Source organism: Suncus etruscus, chromosome 6 (genome assembly GCF_024139225.1).
Source record: "Suncus etruscus isolate mSunEtr1 chromosome 6, mSunEtr1.pri.cur, whole genome shotgun sequence".
NCBI classification, from domain to species: domain Eukaryota; kingdom Metazoa; phylum Chordata; class Mammalia; order Eulipotyphla; family Soricidae; genus Suncus; species Suncus etruscus.
This window is the reverse complement of record NC_064853.1, coordinates 41,791,975-41,812,401: the sequence shown is the minus strand read 5'-3', so window position 1 is coordinate 41,812,401 and position 20,427 is coordinate 41,791,975. Positions and strand designations below refer to the sequence as shown.

Here is a 20,427-nt window from a genome sequence, read left to right as displayed (position 1 = left end):
CTAAGTGCAGAATCAGGAGTATCCCCTGAGCACTGCCAGGTATGGCCCAAAAAATCAAACCAACAAATAAAATGTATTGAGGGACAGAAAGATAGTACAGTGGATAGGGAATTTGCCTTACAGACTGCCATCCCAAGCTTAGTCCCTGATATCGTTCCCCTGAGCACCACCAGAAGTGATTCCTGAAATAAATAAATTAAAAAATAAAAATGTTATATCAGTGCAGGAAAGATAGCACAGTACTTAGGGCATTTTCTTTGCATGTAGCTGACTGAGGTACCATCTCCCCCCACGCACTGCCAGGATTATTTTGTTTTATTTGGGGGTCATATGTAAGTAAAGGGATGCATTTGAGAAGCAATAAAATTAAAACAAAATATGTTTAATATCTCAAGCTCAAGTTGACTCAGAGGGTTAGAATAGTGCATGTTTTTGCTGACAGAAACCCCAGGTTCAATTTCTCATACCACTCTCTAAGAAACCTTATTGTGGTCCCAAACACAATGTTGACTTTCCCATAGATTTTATTTACATAGCTGTCTTTTTTTCCTTTCTTGTACCAGAAATAGAACTCAAAGCCTGGGGCCAGAGCAATAGCACAGCAGTAAGGCGTTTGCCTTGCACTTGGCCAACCTTGGACGGACCTGGTTCAATTCCCAGCATCCCCTCTGGTCCCCTGAGCACAGAGTCAGGAGTAACCTCTGTGTGCTGCGGGTATATCCAAAAACAAAACAAAACAAAAAACCCAAAGCCTCACACAACACGAAGCAAGTGCTCTACTATTTTTATTTGTTTTGTCTTGGGATCACAACTGACAGTACTCTATTATTCTATTACTGAATCATATCCCAAGTTCTCTGTTACAGTGGTTCTATTACTGAGCCATATTTCTGGTCTTGTCTCCTCCAAACTTTGGCCCCTTCTCTGCAGGTGGGGCATTTGCCAATAGGGTGAAAGTGTTGTTCATTCTCTCCATACCTCTTCTTTCCTTCTTTCTTTCATACTCACCAATGAAGTTTTGGTCCCTCCCCCAGGCTAGGGATGGGAGGGAGGAAGAAAGGGGCCTTTTACCACCACTTGCTGACAAAAACATGAAGCTCCCTCCCTCCTGTGCTCCCAGTTTGGGCTGTGGGCCATCACTCTTCTCCCCATTTCAGGTTTCACAGGTCCTTGCTTCACTCCTTTGCTCCATTGTCACTAGTGCCTCCTGGTGCCAAGACTGCTGCAGGGTACTTCTAGTTGGTGAAGAAGACAGAAACAGAAGCAAACATGAAGGTTCACTGTGGTATGGACAAGGAGGGAGTGAGAGGGAGCCAAGGTGGCGTCTCCCATTTTGGAGAGCTTTGAACATGACACAGTGCATCCAAGGCTTGGATTTATTCTTTGTTTTGGGGCCACATCCACCTTTGCTGGGGGCTACTACCAGATCTGTGCTTGGGGGCTGATCCTGGCAGTGCTGGGGGGACTGTGTGGTACAGGGTATTAAATTCAGGCCTTCTGCAAACAGGCAAACTGTGCACTTATTGCATGGAGCTATCTGTCTGGCCTCCTAAGAAGCAGTTTGGGAAGAAGTGCCTGGCCTACTAGGATGCAGTAAGGCCCCTTGAAACAGTTTAGGAGGGTACTTTGTGACCTCACTTGCTGGTTCTCCATCCCTGGTTTTACTTCACATATCTTATTTGCCTGCACTGTCGTTTTATTTCTTCAAAATTTTAAACAAGGGGTCAGAGAGCACATCGATCTGTAGGGCATTTGCCTGGCAAGCAGCCAATTCAGGATGGATGATGGTTCGAATACCGGCATCCCATATGGTCCCCCGTGCCTGCCAGGAGTGATTTCTGATCACAGAGCCAGGAGTAATCCTGAGCACTGCCGGGTATGATCCAAAATAAATAAATAAATAAATAAATAAATAAATAAATAAAATAAACACAAAAATTTTAAACTAATTTCTAATCTTTAAAATTTCAGAGATTTGGAGCAGGAGAAATAGTATGGGGGTTAATTAAGGTGCTTATCTTGCTGGTCTGCCCATGATCTCCTGAGTCCCCATAGGCATGATCCCTGAGAGTACAGAGCTTCTTGTAAGCCCTGAGCATCACCAGTTGTATGACCCTCCCAGATCAATGGGTTGAACATATGCTTTGCTTGCTGGAGGCCTTGGCTTTGCTTCCCCAGCACTCTATTCCTGAGTACTACCAAGAGTGAGTGTTGAAGAGTTTGGGTGATAATACAGCAGGTAGGGGATTTGCCTGACATGCAGCCAACCAGGCTCCTTCCTGGCACCCCATATGGTTCCCCTAAGTCTGCCAGGAATCATCCCTGAATGCAGAGCCAGGAGTAAATCCTGAGCATAGTAGGTGTGGCCTACAATACACAAAAAAAAAAGAGTGAGCACTGAGCATGGAGTAGCCCCGTGGCACTATGGTGTGACAAATAAAACAAAGAAAATAAAACAAATAGAGAAATTTCACTTAGAAGAGCAGAATCCTGGTCTCACCACAAAATAAAATAAAATAACCTGGAGTTCTGGTGTGCTGGTGTCCTGCTTGGTCAGACTCATCTGGGTAGTGACTATCCCAGTGCACATAACTCACTGACTCATCCCTAGGGAACACTGTCCATTGTGGATCAGGGTTAGCTACATATAAGACAAAAATCTTTTTTGTTTAGTTCTTTTTTGGGGGGAGGGGCCACACCCAGCAGTGCTTAGGGGTTACTTTTGGCTCTGTCCTCAGAAGTTACTTCTGGCAGGTTTGGGGATCATATGGAATGCTGGGGATGGAACCCAGATCAACTACGTAAAAGACAGATGCCCTATTCACTGTGCTCTGGCTCTGGTCCCCAACAAGACAAACACCTTAATTCTTGTACTATCTCTCTAGCCCCTGCATTGCATTTAAGTCAAAGAATATAAGTTAGTGCATTAATAATTTAGAAAATCAGGAGCCGGAGCTATATAGCACAGTGGGTAGGGCATTTGCCCAGAACGTGGCCAATCCAGGTTTAATCCTAATAAGGTCTAACGAGCCTGCCAGGTGTGATTTCTAAGTGCATAGCCATAGTAATTCCTGAGTGCCACCGGGTGTGTACCAAAAACAAACCAACAAATTTTTTTTTGAAAATCAGGGCCAGAGGGGCCGGAGAGATAGCATGGAGGTAAGGCATTTGCCTTGCATGCAGAATGACTGTAGTTCAACTCCCAGCATCCCATATGGTCCCCCGAGCCTGCCAGGAGCAATTTCTGAGAGTAGAGTCAGGAATAACACCTGAGTGCTGCCGAGTGTGACCCAAAAACTAAAAAAAAAAAAAAAAAAAATCAGGGCCAGAGCTGTAGGACAGCAGGTAGAGCATTTGCCTCACATTCAACAAACCTGGGTTTGATCCTTGGTATCCCATATGATCTACTGAGCCTGATCAGGAATGATTCCCTCAGTGCAGAGCCAGGTATAAGCCCTGAACACTGTTGGGTGTGGCCCCAAACCCAAAGTAACAACTTTGAAAATATTGATTATACGTTTCAGTGACATCTGACCTATTTCTCACCATCTCTAATATCACTGAAAGAACAGAAGTCTAAGGGCACTGTAGGTAGGATGTTTGCCTTGCATGTGGAAGGTCCTGGATTTGATCCCCAGCATCTCATATGGTCCCTGAGACCTCCAAGAGGGATTCCTGGGTGCAGAGGCAGAAGTGACTCTGAACATTACCGGGTGTGGCCCCAAAGCAAAGCAAAGCAAAGCAAAACAAAACAAAAACAAAACAGAGAAGTGCCTCAATTATTCTCCCTGCCCCTGAAACTAAGCAGGCACGCTAAGATTAAACCTTGGGGAGAACTTTCTTTTAGAGCCAAGCATGCCTGAGTAGTTTTGAGAAAATTAACTTCTCAGAATTCCTTTCTGCCTTTCTTAAGAATTAGTAGATAATTAGAGAACATTGGGGAGGGCCATAGGCATGTGTCTTTTTTTTTTTTCCAGGACTAGAGGCCTAATGGGGCCATCATTTCCCTGTCCCTAGGATTTGAAACTCAGAGCTCCAAGGTTCCCTTCATTGATTTGGGAGGGCAGTAGTAAAATATGGGGACTGCACAGGCCTGTGTAGGCCTATGGCTGCAGCAACTCAAGAATCCTGCCTTTCATGACAGTCTCTGCTTTCCCACATCCTGTTCCCCCTGACTGTGCTCCCTGTAGGTAGTAGTTTAGGTTTGTTTGGAAGAAGCAGCAGTTGCTGAAGCAGTTTAGGTTTGTTTGGGGTCTGTCCTTGTAGTGCTCTTGTCCTTGAGATGCTGTGGTGCAGTTGATTGAACCTGGGCTTCCTGCACTGGAGTGCGTCCTCAGCCTGCTGTGCTGTCCTAAGCCCTTGACATTGCTTGAGTTTGTGAAGGGAGTCAGCTTGACTTGGTGAGAGGAACATGGGTTCAAGGGCCAGACAACTCTTGATTCTGTTTCCATCACCCACTTGGTAAATGGACTTGGGGGAGTTGTGGCAACCTCACTGTGCCTCAGTTTCTCCCATTGTACAGTAGAGATTGTGGAACAGTCTTCCACAACAGATTGTGGAAGGGTACATGCCTAGCATGTAGGCCAGCACACAGCAATAGGTGCTCTTGGAATGTGTTCCCCCCACAGCTGCCAATCCCTGTGTCCCCTGCTCTCTCTTTCTTGCTCTTCCACCCCCTCAACACTGCTCTTTTTTCTGCCTACAGTCCCCCTCCCCTCGAAAGCCAGCAGCCTCTCGGCCCTCTCACTGGCCAAAGACAGCCTGGTTGGTGGCATCACGAGTCCCAGTGAAGTCTTCTGCTCCGTGCCAGGCCGCCTCTCACTGCTCAGCTCGACGTCCAAGTACAAGGTGACCGTGGGGGAGGTCCAGCGGCGACTCTCACCTCCCGAGTGCCTCAATGCCTCCCTCTTGGGGGGTGTTCTTCGCAGGTAGGAAGGTCAGCCCACACCTCCCCACAGTGTCCAGCCAGTATATGGTCATTTCAGACCTTTCAGGGGATCTGAGGGGCCAGTCTTCTCCCAGGTCACAGGGTCATCTCCTTCTCACTCTCCCTGGGGGGGGGTATACAGGCTCTGGAAGGGGGGTATCCCAGTTCCCAGCAGTTCCTTAGGGCTGTGAGCCTGTGTGGAGAGGAGAGAGAAAGAAGCCTGGGCAGAGAGAGGGATGGAAGAGTCAATCACAAATGCAGTTGGCAAGTCTAGATGGGTCTGGGCAGGAAGGAACGACCTGTGTGCCCCTGCCACAGGAGAGATGGACACAGAGCTCATTCTGGAGCAGTGTTGATGTGAGTGTATGTGTGTGGTGAGGAGCATGTTTGTCTTCATGGTTGTATATCTATCCCTGTGCATGGTCTTGGGCTTCCAGTAGGGATCTGTGCCCAGAGTGCATATGTGAGAATGCATACATGTATGTATGAAGTACAGGCTGCCACAGTGTATGGCTTCATGAGTGTTAGTATGTGTCACTTTTAGTGGGATGTGTTGGCTAGAGTATGTCTGACTCTGTGTGTGCTGACATATGATATTTGAAACTGGACAAAAATATGTGTGTACCTCTGGGAGTGCTGCACTGGTGCAGGTGTGGGGACAACTCCTCATTCCTGGTCTCTAAGGCTTGTGTATGTTTGTGTTTGTACAAAGATCTTTTGGATCCAGACTTCGTGTAGAGTTTTCTGTCTGTGTCCTGTGTCTGAGGCTCTGTATGTCTCCATAGGTATGAGTGTGTGTATCTCTATTTTTGTTTGTGTTTTTGTTCTTGGAACCTGTGCTCAGGGCTCATTCTTAGCAGACTCAGGGAGGAGTCCAGGTGAGGTACTGGGGATTGAGCCCAGGTCAACCATATGCCAGAGAAGTGCCCTACCTGCTGTACTCTCCCTGGCTCCTGTGTCTCTAACTCTATTCTTTTCTTTATTTGGCAGCACCTGGTGCTATTAGGGCTTACTCCTGGTTCTGCACTCAGGGACCACTCCTGCAGGCTTGGGGGTCCATATGAGGCTCTAGGAATCCAATCCAGGTCACCATGTGCAAAGCAAACACCCTCCCCATTCTCCAGCCTCTGTGTCTTTACTCTTGATTCTCAGTTTATGTCCATCTGTCTGAATACCTATGTCTCCACATATCTATGGGTTTGTTTGGTAGAAGCAGCAGTTGCTGAAACAGTTTAGGTTTGTTTGGGGTCTGTCCTTGTAGTGCTCTTGTCCTTGCATGGAGGCACACATGTCTGTGGAGAGCTGTGAATGGCTTAGATGGTGCACTGCAGTGGTGAAAGGACCCCCAAGTGGTTGACCCACCTACTCTAGCCTAGACTGTATCTGTAGTTGAGAAATGAATCCTATGGAGAAATCAGGGGGACCTAGAGTTGGATGTGGGCCTCATCACCCCCCTGATCTGACTGCAACACAAGAATCAACTTCAGTCAGGCTAACAGTAGCCTACAGCATCTCCAGAGCCAGACCTGAGCCTCAGCAGAGGTTGGGGGATGATCAGGGTCCTGTTAGGGTCAAATGTTTTCTCTTATTTTCATGTCTTATTTTCTGTCTCTGTGCACATCAAGGGCCAAATCCAAGAATGGGGGGCGATGCCTAAGGGAACGGCTGGAGAAGATCGGGCTCAACTTACCCGCTGGTCGCCGCAAGGCTGCTAATGTGACCCTGCTGACTTCACTGGTGGAGGGTGAGTGGCGGGCAGGTGTGTCCACGGTGGCTAGTGAGCAAGGCCATGCATTAAGTGCATGTATCTGCAGGTCGTTGGTGGGCAGGGCCTGTTGGTTGGCTTGAGTGTGGACATCCAGGGAGGCTTTTCATCACTGTGACTGTGTGACTGTTTCTAATGTGGGAATGTGTTTGATCATGTGTCCACTGTGAGTGTACATAAAGACTATGTGTGGGACATGTGTGTGTCATCTGTGTGCATATATGCATGCCTGTGTTCCTGGGCATGAGCAGCAGGTAAAGGTGTATGCGTGTGTGGTTTTTTTTTGGTTTTTGGGTCACTCCCAGCAGCACTCAGGGGTTACTGCTGACTCTACGCTCAGAAATCGCTCCTGGCAGGCTCGGGGGACCATATGGGATGCCGGAATTTGATCCACCATCCTTCTGCATACTAGGCAAATGCTTTACCTACGTGCTATCTCTCTGGCCCCGGGTATGTGTGTTTAATGTGGACACATGTGGGGAGAGCTGGGTAGAGTAGCAGTGGTTAGTGTTTGAATACAGAAAGGGGGTGGCAGTCTCATTTCTGGAGGCTGCAACTCAGTTTAGTCATCTCGAGCTCAAGACTGTGGGACATATGATAGAGTCAGCTCGCATCAGAGTCTACCCCTGTGAGCCTCATGGGAAGGCAATGGGATTGGACTGGAACTGGGAAATCAGGACACAACAAGATGGTCCCTGGCCAAGGCTAACAAAGGTTCAAAGCCCTGCTCTGGGCTCAGAGTTCTACTTGGTGACAGCATCCCTCTCTGCCCTTTCCCTTTAGGAGAGGCGGTGCATCTGGCTCGAGACTTCGGCTATGTGTGTGAGACTGAGTTCCCAGCCAAGGCAGCTGCTGAGTACCTGTGCCGACAGCATGCTGACCCTGGAGAATTGCACAGCCGCAAGAGCATGCTACTGGCTGCCAAGTGAGTAAGGGTGCCATCTGTGGGTGCTTGGGGTAAAATACACAGATTATTGTGGGTGCCACACAAGCACAGGCTGGAGCAACAAACACTGGACATGGCGCATGGGTTATACGTATGTGGCATCAAATACCTAAGCTGTACTTGTGGACCAAGCAGGGTTCTTTTGTGGATAGAGGGTGATAGGTCAAACCTGTAACTAATTCTGAGTCTGTACTCGAGGTCACTCCTAGTGATGCTTGGGAGTGCCTGAGCTTTAATTGGGAGCAAGTTCACACAAGGCAAGTGCCTTACCCCTGCACTATCTCTTTAGTCCCACATAGTTGGATTCTATACATCAGCAAAAATGTTGCCAGAGAGAGGCTTGCCTGGGTCCAGGCTTATATCGGTATATTACATGGCCCACAAGTAGCTGCCACATTCTTCAACACTGTCCAAGGTACTATCACCCTCCAGAACCATCATAGTTCTGAGGTTTCATTCTTTTTTTGGGGGGGGAGGGTGGTTTGAGGGTCACTCCAAAAATTCAGCAGTGCTTAGGGCTTACTCCTGGCTCTGTTCAGGGATCACTGTTGGTGGTATTTGGGAAAACTATATGCAATGTCAAGGATCAAATCCTGCTTGGCTATGTACATAGCAAATACCTTACCCACCATACTGTTTCTCTGACCCCTGAGGTTCTGCAGTCTTGCTATCCCAGTCTGAGCCTTGCCCTCAGCCCCTCTACTCCAGTGATACCACAGGCCTCCGGATTGACTCCCTTGTCCTTACTCACACCTGCATACTTTGCAAGTCTCACAGGTGCCTTTCTCACTTCAATTATTGTCTTTCACCTCCGCTCTAGTCTCCTAGTCTGTATATAAAACTTCACCCCAGAATCCTGACTGTTCTCTTATTCTCCCTGGACACACTCCTCCCCCAATGGAGACCCTTCAAAGGCTCCTACAGCTCTATTCCAGACTGTTGAAGTAAGTTCTATGGGAAGGCAGGCTTATGGCCTAGCTTATAAATTTGCATTATGTTTGAATTTAGCTTTTAAAAAGAGACAAGGAGAGAGAAGAAAAAGAAAATTATGAGAGGATACATTAATGTGATTCAATAATACAAACATGTGGTCTTGAGTTTGATCCCAGCACCTCCCGCTTTCACCAGCTGAGATTCTGTGTCACTGCTGTTATAATCCCCAGCACAAATGTTCAATCTCTGGTTCTCCACAACCAAGTAGACAACCCTGCAATACTGCAATAACAATACCAAAAGGAAGGGAAAAAAGAAAAGAAAAATAGAAGGAAATAAAAGTGGGGAATATGGGCAGAGAGCTAGCTAGTACAGAAGGCAAGGCTTGTGCCATGCATGCAGATGTTTCAGCCTCACCCTGATTCTATCCTAATCTCGCATTCTGACTGAGCACCACCAAGCATCACTCCTGAGCGCACTACTTGGTTTGACCCTCCAAACCCAATTTTATTTTATATTATTATTATTATTTTGGTTTTTGGGTCACACCCAGCAGCGCTCAGGGGTTACTCCTGGCTCTATGCTCAGAAATTGCTCCTGGCAGGCTCAGGGGACCATATGGGATGCCAGGATTCAAACCACCGTTCTTGGGCCCGGAGAGATAGCACAGCGGCATTTGCCTTGCAAGCAGCCGATCCAGGACCAAAGGTGGTTGGTTCGAATCCCGGTGTCCCATATGGTCCCCCGTGCCTGCCAGGAGCTATTTCTGAGCAGACAGCCAGGAGTAACCCTGAGGACCGCCGGGTGTGGCCCAAAAACCAAAAAAAAAAAAAAAAAAAACGAAAAAAACCACCGTTCTTTTGTATGCAAGGCAAACGCCTTACCTCCATGTTATCTCTCTGGCCTCTAAACCCAATTTTAATATTAGAAACAGTAACTTGTGCTGGAGTGATTGTACAGGGGATAGTGCATTTGCCTTGCACACAGCTGACTTGGGTTTAATCTCTGGCATCCCGTATGGTCTCCTGAGAACTACCAGGAGTAATTTCTGAATTCAGGGGTAGGAGTAACACCTGAGCAACACTGGATGTGCCCCCTCAAACCGCCCCCCAAATTGGTAACTCTAGACTCCTTTGAAAGGCCTAATCTTGGGCTGTATAAGCTTCCCTCTCTACAGCTGACCTGATTGTTTTTTTCTAACCTCATGACCCTGAGCTAGCCTTCCTTCTAGAATACCATCTAATCCCCTTCAAATCAAAACTTAATCCTCTTTGGGGCCAGAGCGATGGAACTATGGGGCTGACCCAGGACAGACAGCGAGTAATCTGATCCCCTGGTGTCCCCACGCCAGGAGCGATTTCTGAGTGCATAGCCAGGAGTAATCCCTGAGCGTCACTGGTATGGCCCAAAAAACCAAAAACCAAAACCAAACCAAACCAAAAACCTTAATCCTTTTTGAGGCTTTTCTCAAGTCTTCAAGATAGAAGTGGAACCATAGCTCATAGTCATAGTTGCCATGCCTCAGGGGACCCACTGAAGCTGCTCATCATGGTAGCTTCAGAAACAAATCCAACTCATTGAGCACTTCCTGAGGCCCAGCAATGTCTGAGTCCAGCGATGACTGACTAGCTTCTGTGATTTTATGAGAAAGGAGTGTTTGACTCTCTAGTTCAGGGGCGGTGAACAAGTTCAACACAGAGCCAAAATTTTAAACTGTGAGAGTCAGAGAGCCACACCATGCAGTGATCTGCCAAAACAGACACTCACACAAAAGTATATAATTTTAACAATAATATATTAAACACATATTGCATTTTGCCATTTTGAGTGAGGGTGTGCTGCGTCCTCCACACTAAGAACTAATGGCCAGATGTGACCCAACATGTGCCACACGGGTCCCCTTCCCCCATGCTCGCTGGCCGGTGCAGTTGTTTTCGAGGGATGGGAGACGGGATGATGCAGCCTGGGGTCGGGACTATGCGCTCGGAGATCTCTCCTCAGAGGTCCCTCCTCAGAAGCAGCAGAACAAAATCCAAACTTGGCAAAGAGCCACAGTATACAAAATAATGATAAGAGGCAAAGAGCCACATTCATTTTGGCCGGGAGCTGCATGCGGCTTGAGAGCCGCGTGTTCGCCACCCCTGCTCTAGTTTAAGCCATATACAGAATGCACAAAGATTGCATTGAAGTGATAAAGCACAGTGATAGGGCATTTGCCTTTACTGTGGCTGACCCAGATTTGATCCCTGGCATATGGGATCATATGGTACCTTGAGCCGGCCAGGAATGACTTCTGAGTGCAGTCAGAAGTAACCCCTGAGCACTGCCAGGTGTGGCCATACACACAAACACACACAAACTCCCACCCACCCAGAATGCACACACGCACACACTACCCCCAACCCCATACATCCAGAATTGCCCAAAGAATTGAATGGCTGCAAACTGGAGCTGGCTGGAGACAGGCTCCAGCTTAGTCACTCAGGCAGAACGTGTAACCCAAATCAGTTTCTCGTCCTTGTGATAGGATAATAGCTGATAGCAACAGCATAGATCTGCTGGCAGATTAAGTAAGACGATGCATACAGCTTCTGGGCCTCAATTCATAGTCATTGTTACTTTAGTTAATCAAGGCAGATTCTGGATTGTTCTGCAATAAGTTCAAAGACAAAGCTCTGTGAATACTGATTGGTTGAGGAGGAGGGAAAGGAAAAGGGAAGCAAGGAAAGTTTCCTGGATAAAGTAGAAGTTGAAGTGAACAAGGGCAGGGGACTGAATTACTGACACCTCAACTTACTTGCTGTGTGATCTCCGAACCTTAGTTTGTAATTTCTATAAAATAGATATGATCCTGTGCAGAATATTGGGAGGATCAGCAATCAGAAGTGCCTGTCATGTGGTCCTTCTACACTGAGCTTAGAACTTTGTCCTTTAACCTTCTGGCCTTCCTTTTCCCACCAGGCAGATCTGCAAGGAGTTCGCAGACCTGATGGCTCAGGACCGCTCGCCGCTGGGCAATAGCCGCCCAGCACTCATCCTAGAGCCCGGGGTGCAGAGTTGCCTGACACACTTTAGCCTCATTACCCATGGTTTCGGTGGCCCCGCCATCTGTGCTGCCCTCACAGCCTTCCAGAATTACTTGCTGGAGTCCCTCAAGGGGCTGGACAAGATGTTCCTAAGCAGTGCTGGCAGTGGACATGGTGACACCAAGGCTTCAGAGAAGGATGCCAAGCACCGGAAGTAAAACTTTCTTCAGCTCCGAGCTCAAAGGGCTCCCGTGGCCTGAAATGAAGTCTTATCTCCTGGGGCAGGCCTGAAAGGATTAAAAGATGAAGTTGGAATCAGGCTTGATAAAGGGAACATTCATCCAGAAACTTAGAGTTAAGTTCTGAGCCTGGAGTAAGGGAACAGGCATCCTTGTGGTAGTTTGTTAAAGGGACAAGGTCTACCATGCATGTAATTTTTGACCCTTGGTTATGGAAAAGTGTGTGGGCAGCGAATTATCTTTTGGTGCAGAGTCCTGCCCATTAAAGTGCCCAAGCAGTAGTCAGTACTCTTAAGAACAAGGCCCTGATGTCTTTACTGATGTCAGTAGAGAAATGGTTAACAAGTCAGAGGAGTTACCGAGGGATTAGTTTCCTTCATTCTAGAATCTTCTAGCCCCAGAAAAGAATACTGGGAGGAAGAATACTGGCAGGAGTCGTAGTGGACACTTCGGACCACTCCCAATTTTGGAACAAAATGAACAAGAGAGGCCCTCAGGAACAAAGAAGATAAAGCACAAATTGCAGAACTTGAATCCAGGCTGTACTTCAGTCTTGTTGTTTGTCCTATTTATGTATGTTGTAAGTAAAGTTAAAAAATGTCCAGTGCAACTTTTTTTTATCCCAGTGAGCTCTGGGATCGACAAGTGATTGTTTCACTGCTTTCTGTTCATGCACTGAGTTGTCCAGCTGACCAGGATAGAAGGGAAAGGGTTTTCTTACAAAGGGCAGGGAGGGAGAGGGAAGGAAGATATTAAAGACCCTGAGGTTGGCACTGGGATTTTGTATTTCCTGTTGTTTCTCTTGACTTTGCAGTCAGTGGACCTCTCCAACTTCCAGACTGCTTCTCATTCTCTTAATAAAATCTTTTCACTGCACATGAAGCCCTCCTGTCTCTGTCTCTCTCTGTCTGTGTCTGTCTCTTTCTACATGCAACAGTTCATTTTGTTTTGTTTTTATTTTTGGGTCACACCCGGCAGCGCTCACAGGTCATCCTGGCAGGTTCTAGGAACCATATGGGATGCCTGGAATTGAACGGGAGTCCATCCTGGGTTGGCCACGTGCAAGGCAAATGCCCTACCACTGTGCTATCGCTTCAGCCCCTACAAGAAACAGTTTTAAGGAAATCTGGGGCCTGGGGAGAGGAGAGGCAGAGAGAAAGAGTTTGAGATCAAGTTCAAGAGAGAACTTGAGCTTCTCCCAAGGGCAGAGCTGAGAGAGCACAAGATTCAAGTTGAGAAGTGGATAAATCCCCAAGATTGAGAATGTACCCTCCCTTTCATTTTTCACCCAAGGCCTAGATTCTCCTTCCAAAAGGGCAAGGTAACTGGGAACTGGTGGGGTACAGGAGCGAGAATGGAAGAAAGGCTTGTAGTTGAAAAGGGCCTCTGAGGAAGAACCTATGAAGAGGATTTGAGCACTTCTACACAAAGAAGTGCATTGATGGCTATCACTGGCGGTCTAGTTCTGTCGCAAGTGAATCCTGAGAGGGTCATTATGTGTATTAGTGAGACTTTGTGAGCCGATGTAGATGTGTCATTTTGACTGTGGGTCAATGTAATGTGCTACCAAGACCATTTGTGGTAGGCTGTGTATGTGTCCACGTGAAGGCTTGTTGCTGTGTATATGTGCATGTCCGACGTTACTCCATCTCCTTTGAGCATTTCACTCATTTTGTTGGGTGTGCTGGTAGTGCTCATGTCTTACTCTTTGTTCTGCGCTCAGGGATCATTCTTTTTTTTTTTTTTTTTTTTTTTTTTTTTGGTTTTTGGGTCACACCAGGCAGTGCTCAGGGGTTATTCCTGGCTCCAGGCTCAGAAATTGCTCCTGGCAGGCACGGGGGACCATATGGGACGCCGGGATTCGAACCGATGACCTCCTGCATGAAAGGCAAACGCTTTACCTCCATGCTATCTCTCCGGCCCCATCAGGGATCATTCTTGGCAGTGGTCAGGGGACCATATGGGGTGCTGAAGCTCGAATTCAGGTCAGCCATGTGCAAGGCAAACACCCTACCTGATATACTATTGCTCCAGCTCTAGCATTTCATTTATTAAGCCCCTTTATTCATTTTGGGCTCCTATGAAGTATGGTCATGGCTCACTCCCATGGTTGTTAGAGGGACCATTGAACCCAGGGCTTTAGTCAAAGAACCAAGAATGGCAGACAGATAGGGAAAGGACTGAGCTTCAGGTATTAGGCAGCATACAGGCAGAGCAGAATCAGGCTTGGTAGCTCAGCTGGCAGCACCCTTGCTATTCCAGCTATTCCAGCACCCTTGCTCATCTCTCTTGGAGGTTCCTTGTCAGCTTTCCCAACCTCTTTAGGGCTGAGTTTCCTTATCCTGGGGCAAAACAGCTGCTCTCTTCTCCAACCTATCCCTTTACCCTCCAGCCTAAAAAGAAATAAATTGCTTTATTTGTGTATTAATCATCTTAAAGCAGATGGGAACCAATTTTAACATTCTAAGTCGTGTTTGTGAGGGGCATAAAATTATTTAAAGTGTTTTTGTGGGCTGGAGAGATAGTACCTACAGTTAGGGCTCTTGCCTTGAATGCAGCTGATCCAGGTTTGATCCCCAGATCCCATATGGTTCCCTGTGCACCACCTGGGGTAATTCCTGAGTGCAGAGCCAGGATTAGCTCCTGAGCACCAATGGGTGCAGCTCCAACCACCACTCCTCTACCTGAAAGTTTTTGCAAACTTTTTGAAACTTTAAGGGACAAAGTAACAAAATTAAAATCAAATCTAGGGGCTGGATAGTACAGTGGGTAGGATAGTACAGTTGCTTTGCATATGGCCATTCAATAATCTCTCTTAAATGGAGATATAAAGATATAAAGTAAGGAAATTATAAATTATAAATGCCCAAAGGCAACATAAGTATATTCTAAAGCCTTATCAATTTATTCGGATTATGGGCTTTATAAAGCAGAAAGAATGAAAGGAAATTGAGGAACTAGCTTGGGAAAGGAGTGCCTAAGATGTCAAACCATCTGCCTTTACTTTATAAGCAATTGAAAACCATCAGAAAATTTTTTTTTGTATTTAAATTTTTTTTTATTTATTTTTTGATCATAGTGGCTTACATATTGTTGACAATGATATTTTAGGTACATATTTACATAAAATCAGGGGGGATTCCCATCACCAAATTGTGCTCCCTACACCTCCGTTTTTGTCCTACCACCCATATCCTCTTCCCTCACCCCCAGGGTAGCTAGGATGTGTGGTCTCCTCTGTATCTAGCCTACTGCATAGTAGTCTTGCACCTATTTGGTCCTGGTGTCTCCCTTGTTTCCCCCTCTAATTGGGGGGGCAGGACTAGCTAGTTCAAGTTACGTGGTTTTGTTTAAAGGAGAGAAAAGTAATAAACTGGGGTAAAAGTCTAATACGCCGAAAATAAGTGGAATTCTTCCAGAGGCTCATCAGAAAATTTTAAGTGAAGAATAAAATTTCTTTCTTCTTTCTTTCTTTCTTTCTTTCTTTCTTTCTTTCTTTCTTTCTTTCTTTCTTTCTTTCTTTCTTTCTTTCTTTCTTTCTTTCTTTCTTTCTTTCTTTCTTTCTTTCTTTCTTTTTCTTTCCTTTTTCTTCTTTCTTTCTTTCTTTCTTTCTTTCTTTCTTTCTTTCTTTCTTTCTTTCTTTCTTTCTTTCTTTCTTTCTTTCTTTCTTTCTCTCTCTCTCTCTCTCTTTCTTTCTTTCTTTCTCCCATCTCTCTCTCTCTCTCTCTCTCTTTTTTTTTTTTGGTTTTTGGGCCACACCCGGTGACGCTCAGGGGTTACTCCTGGCTATGCGCTGAGAAGTCGCTCCTGGCTTGGGGGACCATATGGGACGCCGGGGGATCGAACCGCGGTCCGTCCTGGGCTAGCGCAGGCAAGGCAGGCACCTTACCTCCAGCGCCACCGCCAGGCCCCATCTCTCTCTCTCTCTCTCTCTCTCTCTCTCTCTCTCTCTCTCTCTCTCTCTCTCTCTCTCTCTTTCGGCAGTGCTTGGGTTAATTCTGGCTCTATGCTCAGAAATTGCTCCTGGCAGGCTGGGGGGACCAAATGAGATGCCGGGATTCGAACAACTAACCTTCTGCATGCAAGGCAAATGCCTTACCTCCATGCTATCTCTCCGGCCCTGGTCAGGAGTGATTTTTGAGTGCAGAGTCAGGAGGAGCCCCTGAACAACACATAGTGTGGCCCCTTCCCCTCCAAAAAACCCCTAGAAATTGTGCTTCCATTAGACCCAGCAATACCACTCCTGGGAATATACCCTATGGGATCAAAAACAATGCAGAGTAAGATATGCTCATTGCAGCATTAGTCACAATAACTAGAATCTGGAAACAATCCAAGTGCCTGAGAACAGATAAAGAAACTGGTACATCTACATAATGGAATACTATGCAGTTCTTAGGAAAAATGAAGTCATAAAATTCATGTAAACATAAAAATGGAGAGTAATATGCTGAGTGAAATGAGTCAGAGGGAGACGGACTAACATAGAATGATCACACTCATCTGTGGGATATAAACTAAACAAACATAGTATAATAATACCCAAAGACAGGGCCGGAGAGATAGCATGGAGATGAGGCGTTTGCCTTACATTCAGAAGGACGGTGGTTCAAATCCCGGCATCCCATATGGTCCCCCGTGGCTGCCAGGGGTGATTTCTGAGCCCAGAGCCAGGAGTAACCCTTGAGCGCTGCCAGGTGTGACCCATCCCCCCAAAAATACCCAAAGACAATAGAAATGATGGAGGGGGAAGAAGATAGGTGGAACAGAGAAGAGACCACTCTGACAATAGAAGGGAATGATTACTCTGTATAAGAACTGGGAACTGAAAAGTCAAAGTGATATATGCATTATAGCCCTTTAGTATAGCAAACCACGGTGCCCAAAAGAAAAAAAAGGAGGGGGAAAGAAAGAGAAGAAAAGTTTGCCATATGGAACCGGAGAGATAGCATGGAGGATAGGGTGTTTGTTTGCCTTGCATGCAGAAGGACAGTGGTTAGAATCCCGGCATCCCATATGGTCCCCCGAGTCTGCAGGAAGTGATTTCTGAGTGTAGCGTCAGGAGTAACCCCTGAGTGCTACCGGTGTGACCCAAAAAAGAAAAGTTTGCCATAAAGGCAGGTTGGGTGGGGGGCAGGCTCGGGGGAAAGGTGGGGAACGGAAGGTAACTAGGGAAAATTGGTGGTGGGAAATGAACACTGGTGAAAGTATGGAAATTGAAACATTGTGTGACTGAAACTTGACTATCAACAATATTTTTTTACTCTATCTCATGGTTATTTAATAAAAATAAGTAAATGAAGAGTAGCACAAAATTGAATACAGTAGGGCTCATCATAGTTTAAGCCAGCAGGATTGAGGCTGGAGTGACAGTACAGCAGATAAGGTTCTTGCCTTGCACACAGTCAACCTGCATTCAATCTCCAGCATCCATATGCTCTGCCAAGTCTGCCAGGAATAATCCTGAGCACTGCCAGGTGTGCCTCCCTATCCTCTAAAACAGAGCATCAATTGGAAATGTTAGATAAGCAGAAAATCAAGCCACATCCCAATCACATAGAAACCTTAGGGCCAAGATCTAGCAATAATTTTTATTTTGTCTTGGGGCCACACTTGGCGGTGTTCAGAGGTTAATTCTGGCTCCATGCTCAGGAATCACTCTTGGTGGCCCGGGGAATCCGGGGATCCTCTGGTATGGAGATCGAACCAAGGTTGGCTGCATGCAAGGCAAACACCCTACCTGCTGTGTATTATCATGCTAGCTCCCAGCAACATTTCAATAAGCGTTCCAGGGTATAGGATGTACGCTAAAGTTTGGAACACACCAAAGACACTTCAACTCAGTTTCAGTTATGACTAAAGATGAGAATTGGAGAAATTTTTAAATATTCCTGGGGGTCAGTGATAGTACAATGAGTAGGGAGCTTGCCTTGCAGTTGACCTGAGTTAAATTCTCAGCATCTCATGTGGTCCCTGAACACTGTCAGGAGTACTTCCTGAGTGCAGAACTAAGAATTTGCAACATTAGATGTGGAATAAAACTACAACCCCCGTCCCACCCCTGCCAATTCTACATCTACCTACAGTCCAACATATTTTTATCTTAAGAGTGAGTGCAGGGGGCCGGGAAGGTGGCGCTAGAGTTAAGGTGTCTGCCTTGCAAGCGCTAGCGTAGGACGGACCACGGTTCGATCCCCCAGTGTCCCATATGGTCCCCCCAAGCCAGGAGCGATTTCTGAGCGCATAGCCAGGAGTAACCCCTGAGCGTCAAACGGGTGTGGCCCAAAAACCAAAAAAAAAAAAAAAAAAGAGTGAGTGCAGGGCCAGAAATGATAGCACAGTTAGTGGGGTGCTTGCCTTGTACATAGCTGACCTGGGTTCAATTCCTAGCATCCCATATTGTCCCCCAAGCCCGCCAGCAGTAATTTATGGGCACAGACCAGGAGTAAAATCCCAACCAGTGTCTTTGGATATAGTCCAAAAACAAAAAAATAACAACAACAATAAAAAAAGTGAGTGCAGCCTAATCACATACATTTAATAAAGAAAACTCTCCAGGTGATTCTGATCTACACACATGGCTAAGAACCACTGTTTTAGTGCAGCCGTCAAAAAACACCTAAGATATTCATTCCCCAAAGGTAGATTAGGAAGTAAAACATGTCTAGTTAACTACGTACATTGACTTAAAGGACCATTATACAACTCGATATTATGTACTGATATAAAACAATATCCAACATAGTAATAAATGAAACAATGTAGAATGCAAATGAAACACATGTAGAATATCTAAAAGTACTTGTGATGGGTAGGCCTATGGGACATTTTGGTGATTTGGGCTAGTAGTTCAATACTAAACTGCTTATATCCTCAAATACAATGGACACCAGGGCTACCCCAGTGGAGCTTGGGTCTAGAATTTTTTTTTTTGGTCACCTATCCAGTGATTCTTATGGATTACTGCTGGCTTTACACTCAGGGATCACTCTTAAAGGTGTTCAGAGGACAGCATGGGGTGCTGGGAACTGAACCTGTGTAGGCTACTTTTAAGTCAAGCATCCTACTTGCTGTACTACGTTCCTGCCCCTAGAAATATTTTTGAAAGTGAATACATATATATGTACATATACATGCTTTATATAGGAATAGCTTATCTCTTAAGGGATAGGTAAGAAATAAAAAGATGAGTTTCTTCTGAAAAAAAAACACAAATGATCAAATTATGGGGAGAAACATTTGTTATGATTCATCTTTGCACTGTTTGCATTTTCTACTAATTGCATATATTACTTATTCTAATTAAATATTTTGTTTTTGTTTTTGTTTTTTGGGCCACACTCGGCAGTGCTCAGAGGTTACTCCTGGCTGTCTGCTCAGAAATAGCTCCTGGCAGGCACGGGGGACCATATGGGACACTGGGATTCGAACCAACCACCTTTGGTCCTGGATTGGCTGCTTGCAAGTCAAATGCCGCTGTGCTATTTCTCCAGGCCTTAATTAAATATTTTGGGGGCCACACCCAGTGACGCTCAGGCATTACTGCTGGCTATATACTCAGAAATCGCTCCTGGCTTGGGGGAACATATGGGACACTGGATGATCGAACTAAGGTCTGTCCTAGGTTAGTGCATGCAACGCAAATGCCCTACTGCTTGTGCCACTACCCCAGCCCCCCTATTCTTTTTTTTTTTTTTGGTTTTTGGGCCACACCTGGCAGTGCTCAGGGGTTATTCCTGGCTGTCTGCTCAGAAATAGCTCCTGGCAGGCACGGGGGACCATATGGGACACCGGGATTCGAACCAACCACCTTTGGTCCTGGATCAGCTGCTTGCAAGGCAAACGCCGCTGTGCTATCTCTTCGGGCCCCTATTCTAATTAATTTAAAAGATTTACACTTCGAGTCAAAAAGAACCACTGCTTTAGAGTGAATGAATATTAAATAACTAGATGGAAAGGCAGCATGCTGCCATGAAGCAGCAGAGTGTCCACAAAGGGAAAGGAGCAGGTGGAAGAGCGCCCTCTCCCCACAGCATCCCTGAGACGATGTCAGGCAAACTAGGACTCAAACCAGAAAGCTCAATTAGTCATACTCAGATTTATTTTTAATTTACCTTCTATTAAGAGTACATGTCAAAAGAGTAGAAAAAAAATAAAGGAGCCCATCAAAAATAGTTCCCTGGCAAGTGGGAGGAAGGGCTTGACGTTAGGAGGCCTGTTTAGTGAAAGAAATGTTGTCCAGGTCATGGATGCCATTTTTGTCAATGATTCGGACACTGAAGGTTGGCAGATTCAGGATGAAGCGTTTTTGGAGCTGCAGAAAAACATAAAAGAAATTAGTTAACACATAAATTACTGGCATTCTCTGTGCACAGGGTACAAGCAGCTAAAAATCTCTGGCCCTTGCAGCTTATTCTTTCAACAGGAGGAAGCTAAGAACTAAGAAATAAGGAAATCCCAAAATGCAGCTTGGAGTTTGCTCTGTCAGTGAGCTGATGAAAGAATGCAACAACCTAATGCCCTATCCCCCATATTCTGCTACCCAGAAAGTCAGAGGTAGTAAGCCAAGAAAGGAAGTGACTGTCCCAGGA

At 46.1% G+C, this 20,427-nt stretch overlaps 2 protein-coding genes across 2 annotated transcripts in view; one reads left to right on the top strand and one right to left on the bottom strand.

Moving 5' to 3' along the window:
* The window catches only part of TFAP2E (transcription factor AP-2 epsilon), a 28,119-nt gene extending 16,198 nt beyond the window's left edge, over positions 1–11,921 (top strand). Inside the window, exons 4-7 of the mRNA XM_049774861.1 lie at positions 4,706–4,928; positions 6,553–6,671; positions 7,476–7,617; positions 11,533–11,921. Coding sequence (XP_049630818.1) covers positions 4,706–4,928; positions 6,553–6,671; positions 7,476–7,617; positions 11,533–11,815 — 767 coding nt within the window. The 3' untranslated portion in view covers positions 11,816–11,921. The remainder of the gene's footprint in view (positions 1–4,705; positions 4,929–6,552; positions 6,672–7,475; positions 7,618–11,532) is intronic.
* Positions 11,922–19,915: 7,994 nt separating this feature from the next.
* The window catches only part of PSMB2 (proteasome 20S subunit beta 2), a 43,090-nt gene continuing 42,578 nt past the window's right edge, over positions 19,916–20,427 (bottom strand). The window contains exon 6 of the mRNA XM_049775055.1: positions 19,916–20,150. Coding sequence (XP_049631012.1) covers positions 20,043–20,150 — 108 coding nt within the window. The 3' untranslated portion in view covers positions 19,916–20,042. The remainder of the gene's footprint in view (positions 20,151–20,427) is intronic.